The sequence below is a fragment of the Apis mellifera genome, linkage group LG15, assembly GCF_003254395.2.
Source record: "Apis mellifera strain DH4 linkage group LG15, Amel_HAv3.1, whole genome shotgun sequence".
NCBI lineage: Eukaryota > Metazoa > Arthropoda > Insecta > Hymenoptera > Apidae > Apis > Apis mellifera.
In genome coordinates, this window is record NC_037652.1 from 6,288,137 (window position 1) to 6,307,517 (window position 19,381).

Here is a 19,381-nt window from a genome sequence, read left to right on the forward strand (position 1 = left end):
GGTCGCTTGGCTCGACGGAGAGACGCGATCGTTTCGAAGAGAAAGAGGAACGGCCGTGTCTCTACGGCCGTACGAGGCGACGAATTAAAATACGAAATAGAGAGAGAGAGAGAGAGAGAGGGGCGATTAGCATTTTGAAATCGGCGCGAGAACTACGCGTATACCTACCGATCGACCGGCATAATCGATCGCCGATCCGGGCAACGAAATTAATTTCCCAGCGGATATTCATCGATCGTTACCGTCCCCGTTTGATTAATCGAGCGGACAAGAAGCGACGGTAAAACGAAATTCCAGTAGCCGGGATGCTGTGTGTTTCGGCTCGTACGCACGCGATCCCATACGTGCGTGTACGTACACGTATATATAAATACACAGGGACGGAGAATTGCGTGCAACGCGCGTCTAAAGCGTTCCTTCCACGATCACGGGTCTAACAATATGCTAATCGGGTCAATTAAGATAAGGAATTATACGTCCTCCTGCCAAACGCAAATCAAACACAGATATGCGTGCCTATGCTATAAGCCTAGTCCCTTCTTAATGATCACCGACGGGGTTTATTATTCCGTGCTCCGTGGACCGAGCGAAACAAAAGAAAAGAGAAGAGAAGAGGAGAGAGGAGAAGAAAAGAAAAGGGGGGAAAAAAATGAAGCTTGGAGAGACAGGGGAGCATGAGGAGAGAGAGAGAGACGGAGGAAGGATGGACGAAAGAGGGAAGAACGAGCGCGACCGGTGTATGTCGCAAGTTTCTTCTCTCGCCGATAATAATCTACGAGGCGGATTATGGTAGTCCAACGATGCCAACCTTGAAGAGACTTATTGGTGAGACCGTGCCGGCGGACGTCAATGATTCGTCGTCGCCGTCCACTTCTTCTTCTTCTTCTTCTTCGTTGTCTTTTGAGTCGGTGATGTGAAAGGGAAACGAGGAAGAAGAAGAAGAAGAGGAGGAGGAGGAGAAAGAAAAATGAAAGAGAGAGGAGAGGACGAGAATGGCGAGTCGGTGATGCGCAACATCGAGCGCACGGCCGCATGTGTGTGCCTCGATGAAATTAAGACTGGCCGTCACGATTATTATATCAATTAATTACGCGGTCCTGGACCCCGTGATCCGTGCCATCCGGTTCGGTAAGTCCGGCTAGAGAGAGAGTCGAGGCTGCCGGATCCACGCGCCGTGGCGGGGTACGCCGGATCGGTACCCGGGTGAGACTTTGCGTGCCGACCGCTCCAGACGACGCTGGGAATCCCAGGAATTCGAATAACGAGCCGGCTACCGTGATACACCGCTCGGCCACCTTTCCGATCCTCATCGATCTTCGTCGGGCCGTTCCACGATCGACCACGTGTTAATCACCGCTCCTCCGATTGTTCTTCTTCCTCCTCCATCTTCTTTCTTTTCTTTTTTTTATCACCTCCCGTTCATACCGTACCGTCCGTAATTGATTGCTGACAGATCCGGCGACAATCTTGATTTTCTTTCTTTCTTTTTTTACAAACGAAGAGAAGAAGCTGTTGAGGAAAAATAAATTTTCGACGCGTATCTCTTACGTTTCCCCCTCGATTCGCGAGGAATCGTTTTATAAGTGTTTCGAATTTTATCTGTTTTTTTTTTCTTTCCTTTTTCTTTTTTGGATTCGGATGATGGGAATGAAGATAGGAGAGAATGACCGTAAAGAGGCGCGTAAAGAAGGTGTCCATCGGATTGGGCCGCGATCATACGCCGCGATATCGATATCCCGGGCTCTTCCCTCGGGATTTATAAACCTCGGGAGAGAGAGAGAGAAGAGAAGAACGTGCGCTACGTCCGAAGGAGAGTAGTACTCGCGGTACGCATCCCTTCGAGCGAAAGACACGCATACTCGTGAGAGATACGACGAGGAAGGTACGAAGAGAGAAAGAGGGAGAAGAGTAGAGTGCGAGGAGTGGACGCGAGGCGATAGAGACGGACAGAGAGAGCGAGAGAGAGAGAGGCGGATAAAAACGAGCGGATAAAAAAATAAACGGAAAGAAGGAGGAAAGGAGGGGAGGCATAGAAAGAGGGGAAGGGACACGGGGAATCACGACACGGTGGTGGATCGGTGAAGGCAATGGTCCAGGTAGATAGACGAGGAAGAAAAGGAAAAAGAAGGAGAAGGAGGAGGAGAAGAAGTTGGAGCAAGGAAGGAGGAGAAGGAGAAAAGAAAAAAAGGACGCACACGCGCTCCCGCGGATACACACGTGTCCTGGATCATGGATGCAAATATGGCATAGTATCCTGGACCGTGCGTGGCTCGCGCCTGGATATACCTACCTAGACAGTAATACGGGTAGGTAAGTCAAGCGAGGTGGGTTGAGCCGCACCCTGTTCCTCAAGCATCCACCATCAACCACCACCACGGGCTTACGTGCCCGTGTACGTACGCCCCGTTCGAGTGTGTGTGTGTGTGTATCGCGGCGGAATAAGACGATCGCGCGTGTATACGCACACGCCGTCTCCCTGCGCACACAACTTCAACCGGCCACGAGGATACTCGTTGCAACGCCTTGCACGGAAATGTAGAGAGGAGACGAAATACACGGACGTATACCTGGTTGACGTGTACGACGCCGCTGGTCTCCTCTCTGTGTGCCCACTCATACGAACGGATCACGAGGACCGAGATGCGAGGTGAACGCCCCCCACAATATCTCAAATCTGCGCTCCAGTGTGCGGCGGCCTGTCTCGTGCGTGTGTGCTTACACGCGTACGCCACCTAACCGTCCTGCCGGTGTATGTATTAGGCGAGCAGCGGTACACACACGTATCTGAAGAGTAAGAGAGAGAGGGAGAGAGAGAGAGAGAGAGAGGGAGGGGAGAAAGTGTGTGTTACCTGAAGTCTGGCGAGGCCTCCTCGGGTAAAAGCGTGTGTGCGTGCATATTCTCTCACTCACCGGTGTCTTATAGGTGGTAGAACGGGCCTGTCCAGTTTTCCCATGGGAACAATACCCCACGGGATATATAATAACAATGGTCACGGGCGTGGGAGACGGGTCGATCTTTATTTACCCGGTCGTTTTTCTTTTTTTTATATTTTTTCCATCGCGGCACTACTTCGTTCCTCCTTTCTTTCCTCTTTCTTTCCCTCCCCCCTCCGTTCTTCTTCTCGCTCGCGAGTATCCGTCGCGGGTGCGCGTGAGCTCGATCCAAAGTCCAGCGACGGTTTGTCCACCGTTCGTTCGTTCGTTCGTTCGTTCGTTCCTCTCCGTTTCCATACGCCGTGGCGTATCCTCACCCTCGCGATTTGCACCGAAATTACGACTCCTCGAGCCCTGTCGCTTTCCAGATTCCTACGTTTTTTCCTCTCTCTCGCCTTTCTCTCTCGCCTTTCTTCCTCCCTTCCCTCCCTTTCGATCCTTCTCTCTTTCTTTCTTTTTTTTTTCTTTTCTTTCTCTGTTTTTTTTCTGGCGATTCAGTCGTAAACGGTGATATTCGAGGCGCAGCACGGACCACGGTACACTTATTTACGACCGTCTCGATTCGATGGATAAACCAGTCGATGTAAATTGGCCGAAGAAATTTAATCGACTGCCAATATAAATTCATCGCCGAACGATCTTCCAGACAACGTCTTGGCCAACGTCTTTGCGCTTTTATCCAAACGTTCCGAGTTCCTTTAGGGCGTTTACCTTTCTGCCCGATATTCCCTCGATTCATTCTATATATATGTATATATATATATGTATATATAAATATAAACGCAACGGCTTGCACGAGATAATGTCACAACGCTGATTACGCTCATCGAGATAAATATCGTTTAAGGCAATTAAACGCGCCACTTTGCATAAATACTTTTTTCTCTCATTCCCTTCCTCCCTCCCTCCCTCTCCTAGAACTTGGTTCAATCACGTCCCACATATCTTATCCGCAATTTTTCCCAATTAACATACCTCTTACTTACTACGCACGAGATTTTGAAAGATTTGCGTTCCATTAATTTGGTCATCTCCACGGCGAGATACAAGCGTCGACTGTCGGAAGGCAACGCGTGACATAAATTCTTGGGATATCCCGCCTATAAGTTGGGACATCCTATGACCAGATACGATCACGATTACGAGCCAGTCTTGCGGTTACTTAATATAACCGCATTGGATGCCCGTGAGCCAATCTCTGATCTATTGTTTATCTTTACAATCGCGGAACAGCACGCGTATCCTTACCGACTTCGATATCAAGTTAAATTTTATGTCCCGCCAAGGCCATGATTAATCCGTGGATTATCCGCAACGCCGGCTATCCTTCTCCCCCTATCTACGTTCGTACCTACGAGATGTATATACGATTGGTTAAAAAAAAAAAAAGAGAAAGAGAAAGAAGAAGAGAAGGAGAAAAATGTATTGAATAAACGAAGGATCCGTCTGGAGGAGACAGGTTAAAGCGCGTTATAAACACGCGCGTATCGATTAAACGGAACAACCTGCGAATTCCTGCTTCCCTGCTGATCTTAGGTGGCCGCGGATACTCGGCCATTATCGTCATTAAGCATCATCCAGCGGCACGGTTATTAAATTATATCATATCATTATTCAATATTACTATGATCTTCTTGGTGAAGTCGATTTCGCACGGTCGTCCGGACGCCCCCTAAAAAAAAAATCCTTCCTTTCCGTGTTCTTCTTTTTCTTCTTCGTTAGATCGGTCCGAACCGGGGAAAAGGGAGGAGAAGAAGAAGAAGGAAAAAAAAAGAAAGAGGAAGGATGAAGCTGACGGAGGGGACAAGAGGCGACTTTAACACCGAATTCTCTCCTCCGAAGGACGAACGAATCTTCGGTTCCTCGAGTGTTTCGTGGTGGGTGGTGCGTACACCGAGAGAGAAGTCGTTCCCTCCATGTACCGTTGGAATTGAAATTCTCAACCACCTCGAACAATTTCCCCTTCTCTCTCTCTCTCTCTTTACTACAACGAACACGAATAAAATACGAATAAAATTTCGATCTTGCCGTGAAACGAGGAATTTCTTTAACGCGAAAACCATCCTCGTCCAGATCCAGATGAAAGATGGAACTGGAACGGAGATAAATCTCGCGAAAGGATAAACGTTTGTTCGAATATACGCAGTTATACGACAATGTTGAAAAATATTGGACATTCGATTGCTCCGCAACGGACGGAGTATCTCTTTATCCGACTGGATTTAATTTCCATGTTAATTGCGCGTTATCTGTGTTCGAATCGGGACACGACACGATTCGAGGAAGGGAGGGAGGAGGAAAAAAGAGGAAAGAGGATACGAATCGAGCGTGATCGCTCAATCGAGGTACACGCTATGGTACCGGTAACAAGGATACCTCGGCGCGGTACCAGTCCAATGGTTAGCGCGACGTCGAATCGCGAGGGGTGGTTTACGAGCGTGTTCCCGCGGCGTCTTGACCTGCCTCTAGCGAAACCCACGACAGCCGAGTCTAAATACGAGCCGATCACGCGTGGACGGATCAGTCGTCATCGCTATTTTTAAGCTTCGTTACCTTTCTACTGCCTCGCGTAGCGCTAAGTAGCGGCCCTACCCTTTCGCAGGACATTTCCGTAATTCTCTTCTTCTCTTTCTTCCTTCTTCTGCATCCCTCAACGTCTCCAATTTTTCTTTATATTTCGAGCGTTCGTTGAACACGCGTCAGAGAGAATCGAGAGAGGAACGGAGAGGAAGAAGCCGAACGCTGAGAGAAAAGATCGCTTCCGCGATGCACAGCGAAGGAGGAGGGCTTTCATTATATTTGCCGAATGCGAGGCGACTTCTTCATTTGCGCTCAAGAGAAGAGACATCCGCCGGCCCGTGTTTTGTCCCTGATACCTCGGCGAAGTGGTTGTTGCGGAGGCGCGTGGGCGACCGGAAACTCTCCCTCCCACATTCGCGTGCCCTACCTCCTCGAAGGGACTCTCAGGAGGAGAACACAGCGCGAAGGGAGGAGGAGGAGTGCCGGGGGAACGAGAGGGAACGAGAAAGCGAGAGAAAAGAGAAAGGAGGAGAGACAACCGTAGTGTAGTGCCGCGGTCCCTTCGCCTCGAGAACTCCTCAAAATTGCGCACAATTTACAGAAATACCTCTTTATTATCCTCTTCCACGGCGATTAATTATCTCGAGAATCACCGATTACCCGTTTTAATCGAGCAACATCGGCGCAGCCGTGTTTCCATTTCGTATATCGTTCCTCTTTCGTCTCTAGGTTTCTAGAGACTGTTAATTAAGCTCTCTCTCTACTTCACGCCATTCGAGAATTACGACGAGCTTCCTCGTAAAAGAAGTCGAAGACGCGCTGTTCGATATTCGTTGAAACGCTGTGGATGAATCAATCCACGAGATACACGAGAGGTTTTAATTACGGTTTGTCAGATCCCAAACGACGGTGATGTCCAAACTTATTTTCTCCGATGCCGAACGAAAATTGAAACGAAGCTTAATTGACAGGTAAATTTATCAGCGGCAGGATCGATCGGGCCCTTTCTCGGGGCCCTAGACCACTTTCACCCGAAATTTATTCCGATCTTAACTAATGGAACTCGTGCGTTCGGTCCCGTAATCGATTAGTATATCGACAATGAACGAAAATGAGCATGAAACCTATCATTAATCCTCCGAATCCGATCCGTTAACGGGCCAATAACGGGCCACGCATTCGATTCACAATGATTCGAATCAACCCCCTGGCTTACCGCTCTCTCTTTCTTTCCATCCACTTGGCTGACACTAAAAACGTGATAATAATTAATCGTTAGATAATCGAATTGGAAAGCGAACGGACGAAAGGAAAGTTTATCGTTCGTTTCATTTCATTTCGAAGAAATGAAAAATTCGAAGATTTTGAAATTCCATCTCTCGATCTAGAGAATTTGTATCCAAATAAGAAAAGTAATGACAAAGTTATTGGCCGATATGTACGTTATATGCACTGGCGACGAAAGAAACGCGAAAAGGTTTAAGAGAACGACGATCGAATAGATGGAATATAAATCTACAAATTGTTCTCCATTTTGGCCGGTTTCTGCCCCCCCCCCACCACGGTGGCAGGGTGTTGCGCCAGGTTTACCACTTCGTGAGCGCTATCCGGACACCTGAATCGAGAGGATTTTCACAACGGCGCTGCCTGACGCGAGAGAGCTCCGGCTAGGTTGTCGCGTGGGCGACCGGAAACCGTACCTTCCTACCGTCTTTGGTCGTCACTCGACGACTCCGCGGAGAAGGGGGTCCAGGGGAGAAGGGAGGAAGGAGAGAGAGAGAGAGAGAGAGAGAGAGAGAGAGAGAGAGAGAGAGAAAAGGCAGACCGACCGGCCAAGAACTGGCGCAGCTCTCCTTCAATGTTCTCCACAACAGCCAGTACCCGCGGCCGAGGACGGATCTGTCCTCATCGTCACGTAATGTTTTGAGGTACCAGGACCTACAGGGATTCCTACTTACCATATATATGTATATATATATATATGGGCTTAATAAAAATAGAAATTTCTCTCGGCGATTCTTCCGTTTCCGGATATAATATAAATTAATTAATGCCGCGCCAACGTCTCCTGCCAACGTTGCAACATTTAATTTTAACGATTTAACGGTAATGGACTAATGAAATTTTTACGACGCATATACGTTACATGATTCTTCGTTAATTGCTCCTCGTGTTAAAATCATATTTCTGTTGATAATATGAATAATTCATGTACAATGTGTTTCAACGTCCCTCTTCTTTCATATATATATATAGATATATATAAAAAGATATAACTGGAAAATCGTGTCACTAAAATGCCCTGTGTGGAAGGCATTAATTTGTAACGATTACCGCATAAATAGTACCAAGGATATATCTGAAAACATGTCGAAACGCGTGAGATAGGAAAAAAAAAAAAGGAACAGAGATAAAAAAATACTATCTAGGCTCTTCGGATGATAGAAAGGTGATGACCTCGATCCTACGCCTGCCGCGTATAAAACGCCGCGCCGTTCCCGTCTTGCACCTCGTTCCGCCTGTTTCTGCTTGCCTGTTCTGACTGGCCTGCCCACGCCTGCCCTTCTGTCAATTATATTTACTATTTCATTCATACGGCCGCCGCTTGGTCCACGAGCCGTGCCCATTCACGAGAACGGCCGCGCATGCCAGATCGCTCGCGCCCGATGGCTATCCGATAGGGTAGCGCCTCCATATATGATTCGGATGGAAGTGCACTGCGGGCAAAAATGTAATTGCCGTAATCTAGGATTATACGGTTGCGTAACATCGACGCCAGATATATTCCCCGCGTTTGTGAGCGTATACCAGTGTGCTCGTGTACCTTTTACTCTCCGCACTGGGTTGTGTAATATTCGAGCTTTCAACGAAACGGAAACGATAACGTTTCGATTCCGAAAACCGCGCACGCCATTAATTGTTGGCGTTTCGCCTTGTGGCGCATGCGCGCAACCTATGCGCAAAGATTCGTCGCAGACGCAGTTTTTCGTGAATCCGTTGTTCGTTGTTAACACGGTTTATTTTTTTTTTCCTCTTCTCTTTTTTTTTTAAATAAATAAAAGTTACGTTGTCGTATCACCTTGAAACGTTTCTTTCTTTACTTTCTCACCAACTCCTCTCGATACACCGTGAGAATTTTTTTCGGCTCCCAAGGGGTTCGCTCACTAATCGGGCGCTAATTTGCTTGATGCCGTAAGGAAACAGACGGGAGGATCTTACTAATTCGAGCCAGTAGACCGTAAAAATTCACTGTTTTTCTAGCACCGTATATGGTATTCTTGTTTAATAGAGAACGCAATCGGCTATTTACATGGCAAATTTGTTCTCGGTCTCGATGAAAATTTATGCTAATCGATTTAATGTCATGGGTTCATGATTCGTTTTTAATGATTCAATCAAGATTAAGTATTGTAAGATTACACCTACTCGAATTCAAATGACACGGGTTACCCTAGTTCTTTCTATTTTTTTATATATACATATTCTAATACCCGTGATAGATCCATAATATTAATTGACTCAATTTCACGTCAAAATCGATGATCGTCGATCATCGTTTAGATTGATCACGAGGCATTCTTTAAAGAGGCCGAGAAATTTTTCGTGCTCCATCGGAAGAGATGAGGTCAACGTTATTTTCTAATAGATGAAACACTCGACGAAACTACACACATACATATCTGATAGTTCGAATAATTAAGTTTCCACGTTGATTCTCGTGATTCCTATAAAGGCATTGGGTTCACGCCCACGCTCAATTCCTTTTCGACTCTTGTGTGACTAGGATTCCGTGATTGCAAAGCTGTTTTAGCGTTTAATGATGTTTTTTTTCAACGTACGTATGTAAAACTTGTCAAGGATCACTGTAATACCACTATTAATAAATGATAACTTGATATCCGATACATTTTTTTGCATTCGAAATATCGATTAACGTTTGACTGATGTAATCGTTGTATAATTTTACATGTTGTATAATTTTACACGATACGAGTATTTTATTTTATAATTTTACTTTATAAAAATTTAATTAAAATATCAATACAGATCATTTCTGCCTATATTTACTTTGATTTTAAATTTTTGTCATCACTTTTATAACTAATTTTATATCGCTTGTATAACAATGCCATCTAGTAATAATAAAAAATAACAATATATGTAAAGTTATTGTTATCAGAAATCGGTAATGATGTACTCTACTTTATTTTTTAATATTACTTGTTAGAATAAGAAGTTTTTTATATTTTTCACTAAAAAAGTTTTTTATAATTTCAAAAAGTTATTAAAAATTCTTCAAAATTTTTAAATTATTCTAATAATCTGTATATCCTTACTATATTGCTTGAAATTTGATGTTGTCCTTTTCATTCCTTTTTTTATTTCATTTTTAATTTGTAACGTGTATCCAATTTAATCGAATGAAAATCTTTAATCTTTAGATTTGGAAATCTCAAATTCGTGTCTTATTTCTAAAAATTATAAAATGTAATTTCATCGATCGCGATTAGAGGGGGCGGATTTTCATACTCGATCGGTACAAACATCATTGTTCGCCATAATAGAAAATAACCCACATGTTGCCTCTCTGTTTTTGTTCTGTTATTCGATCAGCTGATCAACTATGGAGACTTCAATCCTAAACGCGGTAAGTGTCTTCGTGCTTTCTTATACGTCTTATCATTATGCACAACCGACAATTTTATCTTCGTTATATGTTAATTAATATATAAACGAACGTTCTTTACCATGTACAGTGTTTCTTTGTGTAAGTTACTGAATTCGATTTTACAAAAACATGCGACTGTGCAAGTTACGTCGTATTGATATTGAATTATCGAATGTCAAATGTTAATTTTCGAGAATTTTTTTTAATACTATTTGTTCTTATTTCTTAGATTTCTTTGTACAAATATTGATATTATTCTTTTCTACGAAAGGCACACGAAAAACAAAGAAGAGCAGATGCATTGTTGCAAGAAGGTCGTTTCGAAGAAGCAGCCGAGTGTCACGAAACAGTAGCCAGTCTCTTAGAAGAAGCACATGTACAACTCGAATCTAATTTTTTTAATTTGAAAACTTCCCGTTTATCTAGTCAACCACCACCATTCACACCATTTACACCACCATTTGTAATCTCTTCTTTTCAATCGTTTATTACTTTGGAATCCCTTGCTCTTCAATGTGATTATCACAAAAGACAAGCTGCTGTAGTTAGGTGAGTAATAAAAATAATCCTTATTTTTTTATAAAATACGAAATCGTAATTGTTTATGAAAATTCTTATCCTAGAATGAAACAAGCTCAATACGAAGAGTACAAAGCCACATTGGAAAACCAAAGAAAAGAAATTCTTAGCAAACAAGTATCTAAACAAGTTGAAAAGGATACATCTGAATTTACAAGTGATAAATTTGATGGATCTCTACGGCAAGCTATATATAGAACAATCGAAGAGCAGGACAGCCTTTTGACTTTAATCTCATTACCTAATAGCGAAGAAAAAGCTTTTAAATATCCAAAGGATGCTAGTACTGTTATCGAGGAATTGAAAACAGCTAATTGCCAATTGCGTTGTCTAGTTGGTAGTTTGCTAAACCAACTGGAGGCAAAAGAAGAAGAAGTGAGACAATTGACCGAACAACTTCACGCCGCTAACCTTAATGATGAAAGTAGATTAGACAATGCTTTAAGGCTTGCACCTCTGCCACCTTTAACTCCTCTAGAAATGCCTCTCTTTGACTTCACGTCGACATAAAGTATTATGTGATGAGTGTGATTTTTTTATTGAATTTTTTCATCAAATAAGATATAAAAACAATATATATATATATATGTATATATATATGAAATCAGATCTGTAATAGTACAAAGATTAACGCGAATATTGCTGCAGTATTCAATTTCTTACCGCAGAATTTTAAAGTTTAAGTGTGCTATAAATATAATATTTTATAACCTTGATAAAAAATAATTATATAATCACACTGACGAATAGCGTACTTATTCTTGTTCGTTTAGTATCGTTCAAAGGGATCAAAATACATATCAGTTAGAAGCGATATAAAAAAAATTAAAAAAAAAAAAAAAAGAAGAATCCTGTATTTAGTTTATGAGTGAAATTTGCAATATCAAATGCGTCTATATATATATGTATGTGAATAATAAAGCAGTTGATTTATCGATTAAAATACTGCCATTTATTATTAGATGTTTGTAGATAGAGGCAGAAAATAGTACAATAAGTTACATACGTTTACATCCTGGAATTGTACAAAGTTGTAAAACTATATACCTAACCGTTGTTAATCCGCAATATCGTTGCAATTTCCGTGTTTCGGTTTGTTCTAGAAGTTGAACTCTCGAATATGCAGTGGTATGTTTTTTTGAAAAACATTGTTATTTGAAAAACATGTAATGTTGCGCAATAAAAAACAATGTACCGAATCTACGAAACTACGATTTCTTATTACGAACTGTTGATATTTTCGCTCGAAGATCTCTCGATAAACGTCAAACGTTTTAACGTTATCGATACGATGAAAAATTTGACGCTCTTGGCCCGATAAACGAACAAATTCAATATCTTCTAAATTCGCCACTTTGACAAATGTACAAAAATGATACGTGAATAGCATACAAAAAAAAGGGAAAAAAAAAGGAAAAAAAAAAAAAGAGAAGAGAAAAAAAATTATAGAAAAAATAATGATCAAAATTTTTGGTGCGATTATCTCACGATATTCAAACGATGCAGTGTTACCGTTCGTTCGTCCCAAATGGGAATCCATTGGAAATTTATAATTCGGAATATGGTTGAGCAATGGATGGATCAAGTGAAATAATAACAATTTTCATAGGGCAGGCTGGCACCCAATTAGCAAACGCCTGTTGGGAATTATTCTGTCTGGAACACGGCATATCTCCCAATGGCTGTCTTCGCCAAGGTTATTACCCAACGGATCCTACTATGTGCGCCTTCTTTTCAGAATCGCAAGTGAGCAAGTATTATTTATACACGATAGAGGTATCGTTGGACTCGATCCAAAGGATCTATTCATATTTTTTTTTTTTTTTTTCAGGTAAGAAAACTGACCCCTCGAACGATGATCATTGATCTGGAGCCAAGCGTGATCGACGAGATTAAAACGGGCGACTACAAGCAACTGTTCAGCCCGGACTCGTTGGTCACCGGAAAACAGGACGCGTCCAACAATTACGCGAGGGGTTACCACAGCATCGGTAGAGAGGCGATTCCCCTCGTATTGAGCCGTATCTCCAAGATATGGGAAGCGTGCTCGAAGCCAGCTGGATTCATCGTATTCAGGTAATTTTTAACGAATTTTGAATTAGAAATTACGATTCTATAAATAGCTCGATCAATTTTATTACGAATTATAGATCGATAAGCGGTGGTACCGGAAGCGGTTTTGCCTCCTTGCTGCTTCAACAATTATCGGCGGATTATCCGAAAACGATCACCCTCGATTTTGTTATTTATCCGTCCCCCAACATATCCGCAGTCATCGTGGAACCGTACAACGCGTTATTCTCCACCCATGCTTCGTTGGATCACGTGGACTGTTCCTTCCTCGTCGACAACGAAGCCCTGTACAACATTTGTGCCAGGTATCGAACGAAATAGTAGAAAAAAATATTTAAGTTTGATTTATCGTCGTGTTATTTATTTTTATCGTTCCCCAAACAGCAATTTGGACGTAAACGATCCAACTTTCACCAATTTAAATCGACTGTTGGCTCAAATCACATCCAGCATCACGGCTTCGATGAGGTTCGAGGGGGCTGTGAACGTTAGCCTCCAAGAATTGCAAACTAATCTGGTACCTTATCCAAGAATTCATTTCTCCTTGACTACGTACGCCCCCCTCATCTCTCCCAGAAGGGGATTGTACGCTGAAATCACCACCCAGAGGATCACCAACGATTGTTTCATACCTTCGAATCAGGTGGAGCAGAAATATTTGCATGCTTTTTTTTTTTTCAAAAGGCAACGGTTTCGTATCATCGTTTTTCTTTTCTTATCAATTTTTCAATTAATTTTTTAGATGTTGTCGATCGATCCACGCACCGGAGCTTACACCAGTTGTTGTTTACTCTATCGTGGAGATGTGTCCGCAAATGACGTTAACAGAACGATCGCGTCACTGAAAGGGGCAAAGTCTATTCGTTTCGTCACTTGGGCTCCGACCGGGTTCAAAGTACGTATTATTATTTACGATTTCGCTTATTTACGATTACGCATATATTTTTCCTTCCTTTTTTTCTTTCGCGTATAATTTTCCATTTTGAAACGACAAATAGTACGCGAAGATGGAAATATATTGAAATGATGCAGCAAAATTGCTAGATTTCCGTGTTGATATATTTCCAACACTGTGGAAAAAAGTGGCGGTACGTTGAACCGTCGAGCAGATAATGTAAGTTTTTCTCTTCTCGAACGAGTTCAACTGTTTAGTCTTACGTTATGAAAATAAACGATTCTCCGTGTAAACAGAACTTGATACGAAATAGTTTTAGCAATTTATTGGAAAAAAGAAAAAAGAGAAACAAATGCATTCGTAGGTAGGTATTAATTATCAGCCAACCACGACCGTCCCTGGCGGTGATCTGGCAAAATCGAACAGGACAGTGGTGATGATCAGCAACAACACAGCTATGAGACACAGATGGTCGATGCTCACCCGGAAGTACGACTTGATGTACCAGAAAAGAGCTTTCTTTCATCATTACATAGGGGAGGGCATGGAGGAGGATTTTTTCAAAGAGGCGCGGGAGGACATGATGACTCTGATCAATGATTACAAAGAGATAGAGAAATGATTCTTCTCAAGATTCTTTGCTCGAGAATTTCCAATCCAATGATATTTCTCTTGCGTGCGGGACAAAAAGATGATATTTGCGGTCTTTGTTTCAACGAAAGGTAGTAAATAGAGACACAAAGAATTTTTCATATATTTGCTGCAACCGTGGTACAACGGTTGAAGGAGCGTTTGATTTATTTCTATTATTTCAGAGGAGGAGAAGAGAGCGTGATTGCACGAGATAAGAAAGAATCGCGCGAAGATAAGGGGGACAGCCAGTGGTAGACTCGTTGGCACCAACGTGTGGGTACAACGCGATCGTGTAATATTGACTTTCACTGTTACATTTGGGCGTACCAAGACACCATCGATAAGGAATCACGCACTTTTCGATCCGTACGTGCGGATACCTGCATGTTCCACACTATCGAGCAAGCGTATATAACAAAATTAGGCCTTGTTGTATTCATGTAAACGACGTGGTAATGATAAGCGGTATCGGGTGATTGGTATCCCCCTGGCGATATCATTCGCTGTCATCCGCTTTGTTCTGGATATAATCGGTCATTTATCTTCGTTATCTTCCAAGAATTATTAAGAATTCCGAGAAAATAAACAGGAAAATCCTGAGTTGTATTATAACGGGAGGAGCAACAACACCCTTATTATTATATCGCGGCTATAAAATGTATAAAACGTGACAAAAAAAAATATACCGATTTCAATACAATACAATAAAAATCTTCCCTTTTTTTCTTCCCTACTCCCTCAAAATAAACTAATTCCTTTCTTTTCATCGTGATCCAATTCGACATTTCCTTTCGTTCCAACCAGATCGATATCGAAAAAACTCGATTTCGATCGAGAAACTCGTGTAAACCGATAACGCGAACACGATAAACGCGTCCCGATCGGCGGCGAATAATCGGACGAAGGATCCCCAACGAAGATATAACCACTCGAAAAACCTTATCGTTCACGCATTGCTCTCGACACGAAGTGTGTACATAAGAAGAAGTTCATTTACGCATTACATAATTTTCCTCCAACGCAATTGCACATTGTACACCTCTCGTTGCGTACTCCCCTCCGATTTTTTTTTATCCGTCCAACCTTGGTTTCGTTATGTACGTACATCTCTGTAAACACGGATCGGTTATTAATGGGAATGGCAGACAGATAGGAGAAGGAAGAAGCGTGGCACGAGCTCCGCTTTTATCGAAATCGACGATCGTCTATCTCGATCACGTCGTCCCCTCTCCACTTCCCTCCGCGACGCCACGAAAGTTTCACGTGAATCATATTGACCGTCTCCCTCCCTCTGTTTCTTTTTCTCTCTCTTTCTCTCTCGGCCATGCACGATTGCATCGAGTCTTTGCACGCGTTTACACGCATCGTTTTTCTTCGTTTTTTTCTTTTTCCTTCTATTTTATTTTTTCAATTACGTAGCGTTGAATGGCCCCAATGAACTTGATTTCTTTCCTTCGTTTCATCGAATTAAATTTTCCATGGAACGATCTCTTCTTTCGTTCCTTTCTTTTTCAAGAAGTACGATCGGATAACAACAAGAGCGTAGAAACGAGATCGTTCTTATAAATATTTTATCCCCCTCGGGATTCTTTCTTTCGTGAAATGAATATTTTCGAAATGTGCGCATCTATGCACGTATATTAATTCCTCGAAAATTTTTATTCGAAATAACCTTCCTTCCAACTTCATAATAATACGCGGAAAAATGTAAAGAGGAATTCGAGATATTCCCCCCATTTCCTCCCTCAATATTCCAATAATTTTCCATTGCAATTTTTATCCTCTTATCGAAGATTAACGTTAAAAAAAGCACGTTTCGAGCAAAAAAACAAAAATATATTATCTCCGTAAAGCGCGTATAGATAGAAAAATGATGATTTTATAGGATGAATCGTAAGACGTATCGTAAAGACAATTAAGAAGAAAACTCGTACGATAGAAATGGATTAAATACCGATACGTAGTATCAACAATTAACACCGATAATTGCACACTCGAGCATCGTAAACGAATTAGAAGAGAGATTGATCCATGGATTTCTCTCGTGGATACGAAATGGGATAAAAATAAAGATCTCTTAAAAAAAAAAAAAAAGAAAAGAAAAAAATATCGATTTTTTTGCACATATCCCGATCACGTGATCGGAATACACAATCGTAACGATTTTACGTGTTAATCTCGAGTCAATGACTAATTTTACGATCGTGGCGCGTGTAATTATTAAACGATAAACGAGATGTGTTTTCCAAGTTATCTTTCCCACCACAGAATCTAGAAAACGTGGAAACGTGATTGATTTGAACGGATGTACAAGAAGTATTTTAGTAAATTTACATAACGATTACGATCCGTGTATTTTCGACGAGGAAAATTATTTTCGACCTTTCTTATCGTTTCCCGCTCACAAATTTAGACACGACCGACTCTTCTCCAACATTTTTTTCCACTTTTCTCTTCCCAGTTAGACCAGACGCAACGGCTGTCGTTACGAACAAGACGTCGTTTTCATTATTAACACGCTGAAGAAGATCCAGGAAGAACATATATATATATATGTGTATATGTATATATGTACACGTATATTAATTGTGATCAGAGACAAAGTACATCTTTGAAAGATGCGAAATGTTATCTCTCCTGACAGAGAGGCTATTTTTTTAACGATATATACGACTGCGTCAATATATAATTTTCCACGAGCGCGTTAAAACGATCGGGGGAAAATTGTTCGATGATTTATACGAAGGTATATCGTAACGATGATTTATGAATCGAGCTCGAGTATTATTCACCCTGGCTTTATGCTTATTAACATTCCTCTGTGTTGGTTAGTTTGACAATGAACAATTGAACACCGATCTCTCCACACAAAACTCCAAGAAATTATCATCTACGATACGAGATAAAAGATCTTCTTCGACGAAATCTTTAATTCTCATCCAAGCGTAAAAAGAAAAAAGAAAAGCAGATTTCGATACAAATCGTTTCGAATAATCGAGCATTTTTTCTTTTTACTTTTCGAGGAAATGAACTCAAGGTCGCGTTATCGCGATTCTATTTACTAACATTCCCGATAACAATATTCGATCGCATTAGCATAATTAACCGTCATTTTCGTTTCTTTTAATCACGACTTTTGGTCGTGTATTTCGGATCCATCCATTTCGAATCGTTTCGAAAAAAAGATCGTCCAATATTTATCGATACACGCGAGAGCAAGGGAAGCGTCGATCACGAGCAAATATCGATGGATCAGTCAAAGAGCAGATCGATTGTTTATCTTAAACTTGTCCACTTCTGAGAAACCGAGCACCGCTCCTTCCCACCACTCGGCCACGGTTGTTCCAGGATTCGGCGATCACGGTGTGAATGACGCCGACTCGCTGTTATCGCGAGAACCCGTGACGTAGTCTTTATCGTATAAATTATCCACCAGAGAAGGCCGGTTCGTCAGTTCAGCTTTTCTCCTCAAACGATTCTTACTGCACAGAGGTAGAGCGAGACAATTCTCTCCAACTTATTTCAACCAGCCAACAACTGCACACCTCGAGAACTCCAACTTGTAAAACCAATTTTCAGCCAAACAAAGGTGAGCATCTCCGCTTTTTAGAGAATACGAAATTGTTACTTCTTATCACGTTTTTAAGAATTTAATTTAATTTTCTCGAATTTCATTTTCATTTCATTTTCATTGTTCAATTCTCCTTCTAATTATATTCTAATTATATTCTACTCCTTTTTTTTTTGCCAGATGCTGATCGGCGGAGCAGTAAGCTACGTAGCTGGGAAGCAAGCGGTTCGCACGGTTTACTGGCGAACGGCGAGCAACGGTCGCTTGTTGAAGACGGCGAAGACCTGCATGTTCCAAGGCCCTCCGAAACCGGCGCCATCCTCCACTTCCGCGTTCGAGGGCCAATCCCACATGGAACCAATACCCAAGGACATCTTCAATCATAGAAATCATTGAACGACCGTTGTTCCAACATGACGCTGAACCAAAGAAACCGGGTGGGGTGGGGGGGAAGAGGGGTCGACGCATTGTACATAGCTGTTTAAAGTATAAGTTTAAGTTAATATTAATTATTTGTAAATTGGTAAAAAGAGAGTTGGTTAGTTGATTTAAGCTTAGCTATAAAATATACGTATTTATTTTCTTTATCATTAATCTTATTCTTATTTCTTCCGTCCAACAACAAACGAGACGTCACGAAACGTTTGCTCGAATTCTCGCTCGATCGATCTATCGATTTATCTCTTTTCCTTTTCTTTCTCTCTCCTCTCCTTAATTTTTCAAATACGATCACGTTCACAGCATTCCCGTTCAGCAATCCCTAGAGTCAAGCGTGAGTGTATCGTGGAAATAATAATAACAATAATAATAATAATAATTATAATGACGCGCACGAGATTATCGACGTCGTCTAGGTGAACCTAGCGTGCTCCCTTCCGAGCTTTCATACTTGAACTTTGAAATAAGGCCAAACCGCGTTTGCGTCACGAGATTTTTCGCGGATCTTTTTTTTGTATTTAAATTACCATGAATAATCAACGGTTAACGATTCGTTGCTTTCCTTTTTCTGCCTCGATCATTTCCGTCTTTCGATAAATTTAACAATGAGACAATGTCTTCCAGTTTCTTGTTACTTACACGTCGCATTTGGCAAGAATTAAAAAAAAGAGAAAACAAATCTTCTCAAACGATAGATTCTCCGTTGCTTATTCGCGTCCCACAGTCTCACTTTTTATCACACCATCGGAAGAAAATTGTACAATCACGCGTGTGCATCGTGCGCCAAGATACATGATATCAGATGCGCCTCACTCTCCAACGAATATGAACAATCTCTCGAATGGAAAACGAAAAGCTTTTCTCCATCCGTTCAAAATCTTCGTTCCAGCAAGTTATTATTTCGAATAATTTCCATTACTTCTTTCTCTCGCGTTATCGATAATTGTATTCCTTTGATCAACAAATTATTCAAATACGGCAGAAGATTGCGCGCAGGTAATAATGTTGGCGAGAAAGAAATTGGGTTGACAAAGTTGCAACGCCCTTGTTGCTGCACGCGATAACAACG

At 41.7% G+C, this 19,381-nt stretch overlaps 2 protein-coding genes across 2 annotated transcripts; both read left to right on the plus strand.

The window, feature by feature from the left end:
• Window positions 1–9,970: 9,970 nt before the first annotated feature.
• On the plus strand, window positions 9,971–11,901 carry LOC102656905 (nuclear receptor-binding factor 2). Its single transcript, XM_006563425.3, has 3 exons — window positions 9,971–10,102; window positions 10,395–10,672; window positions 10,747–11,901. Exons 1-3 carry the CDS (start codon window positions 10,079–10,081, stop codon window positions 11,210–11,212), a joined length of 768 nt encoding a protein of 255 aa, XP_006563488.2. The 5' UTR covers window positions 9,971–10,078; the 3' UTR covers window positions 11,213–11,901.
• A 270-nt stretch (window positions 11,902–12,171) lies between these two features.
• Window positions 12,172–18,468, plus strand: LOC410614 (tubulin alpha chain). Its single transcript, XM_394092.7, has 8 exons — window positions 12,172–12,448; window positions 12,534–12,778; window positions 12,853–13,080; window positions 13,160–13,418; window positions 13,518–13,670; window positions 14,035–14,392; window positions 14,486–17,892; window positions 18,055–18,468. Exons 1-6 carry the CDS (start codon window positions 12,275–12,277, stop codon window positions 14,290–14,292), a joined length of 1,317 nt encoding a protein of 438 aa, XP_394092.3. The 5' UTR covers window positions 12,172–12,274; the 3' UTR covers window positions 14,293–14,392; window positions 14,486–17,892; window positions 18,055–18,468.
• The last annotated feature ends 913 nt before the right edge of the window (window positions 18,469–19,381 follow it).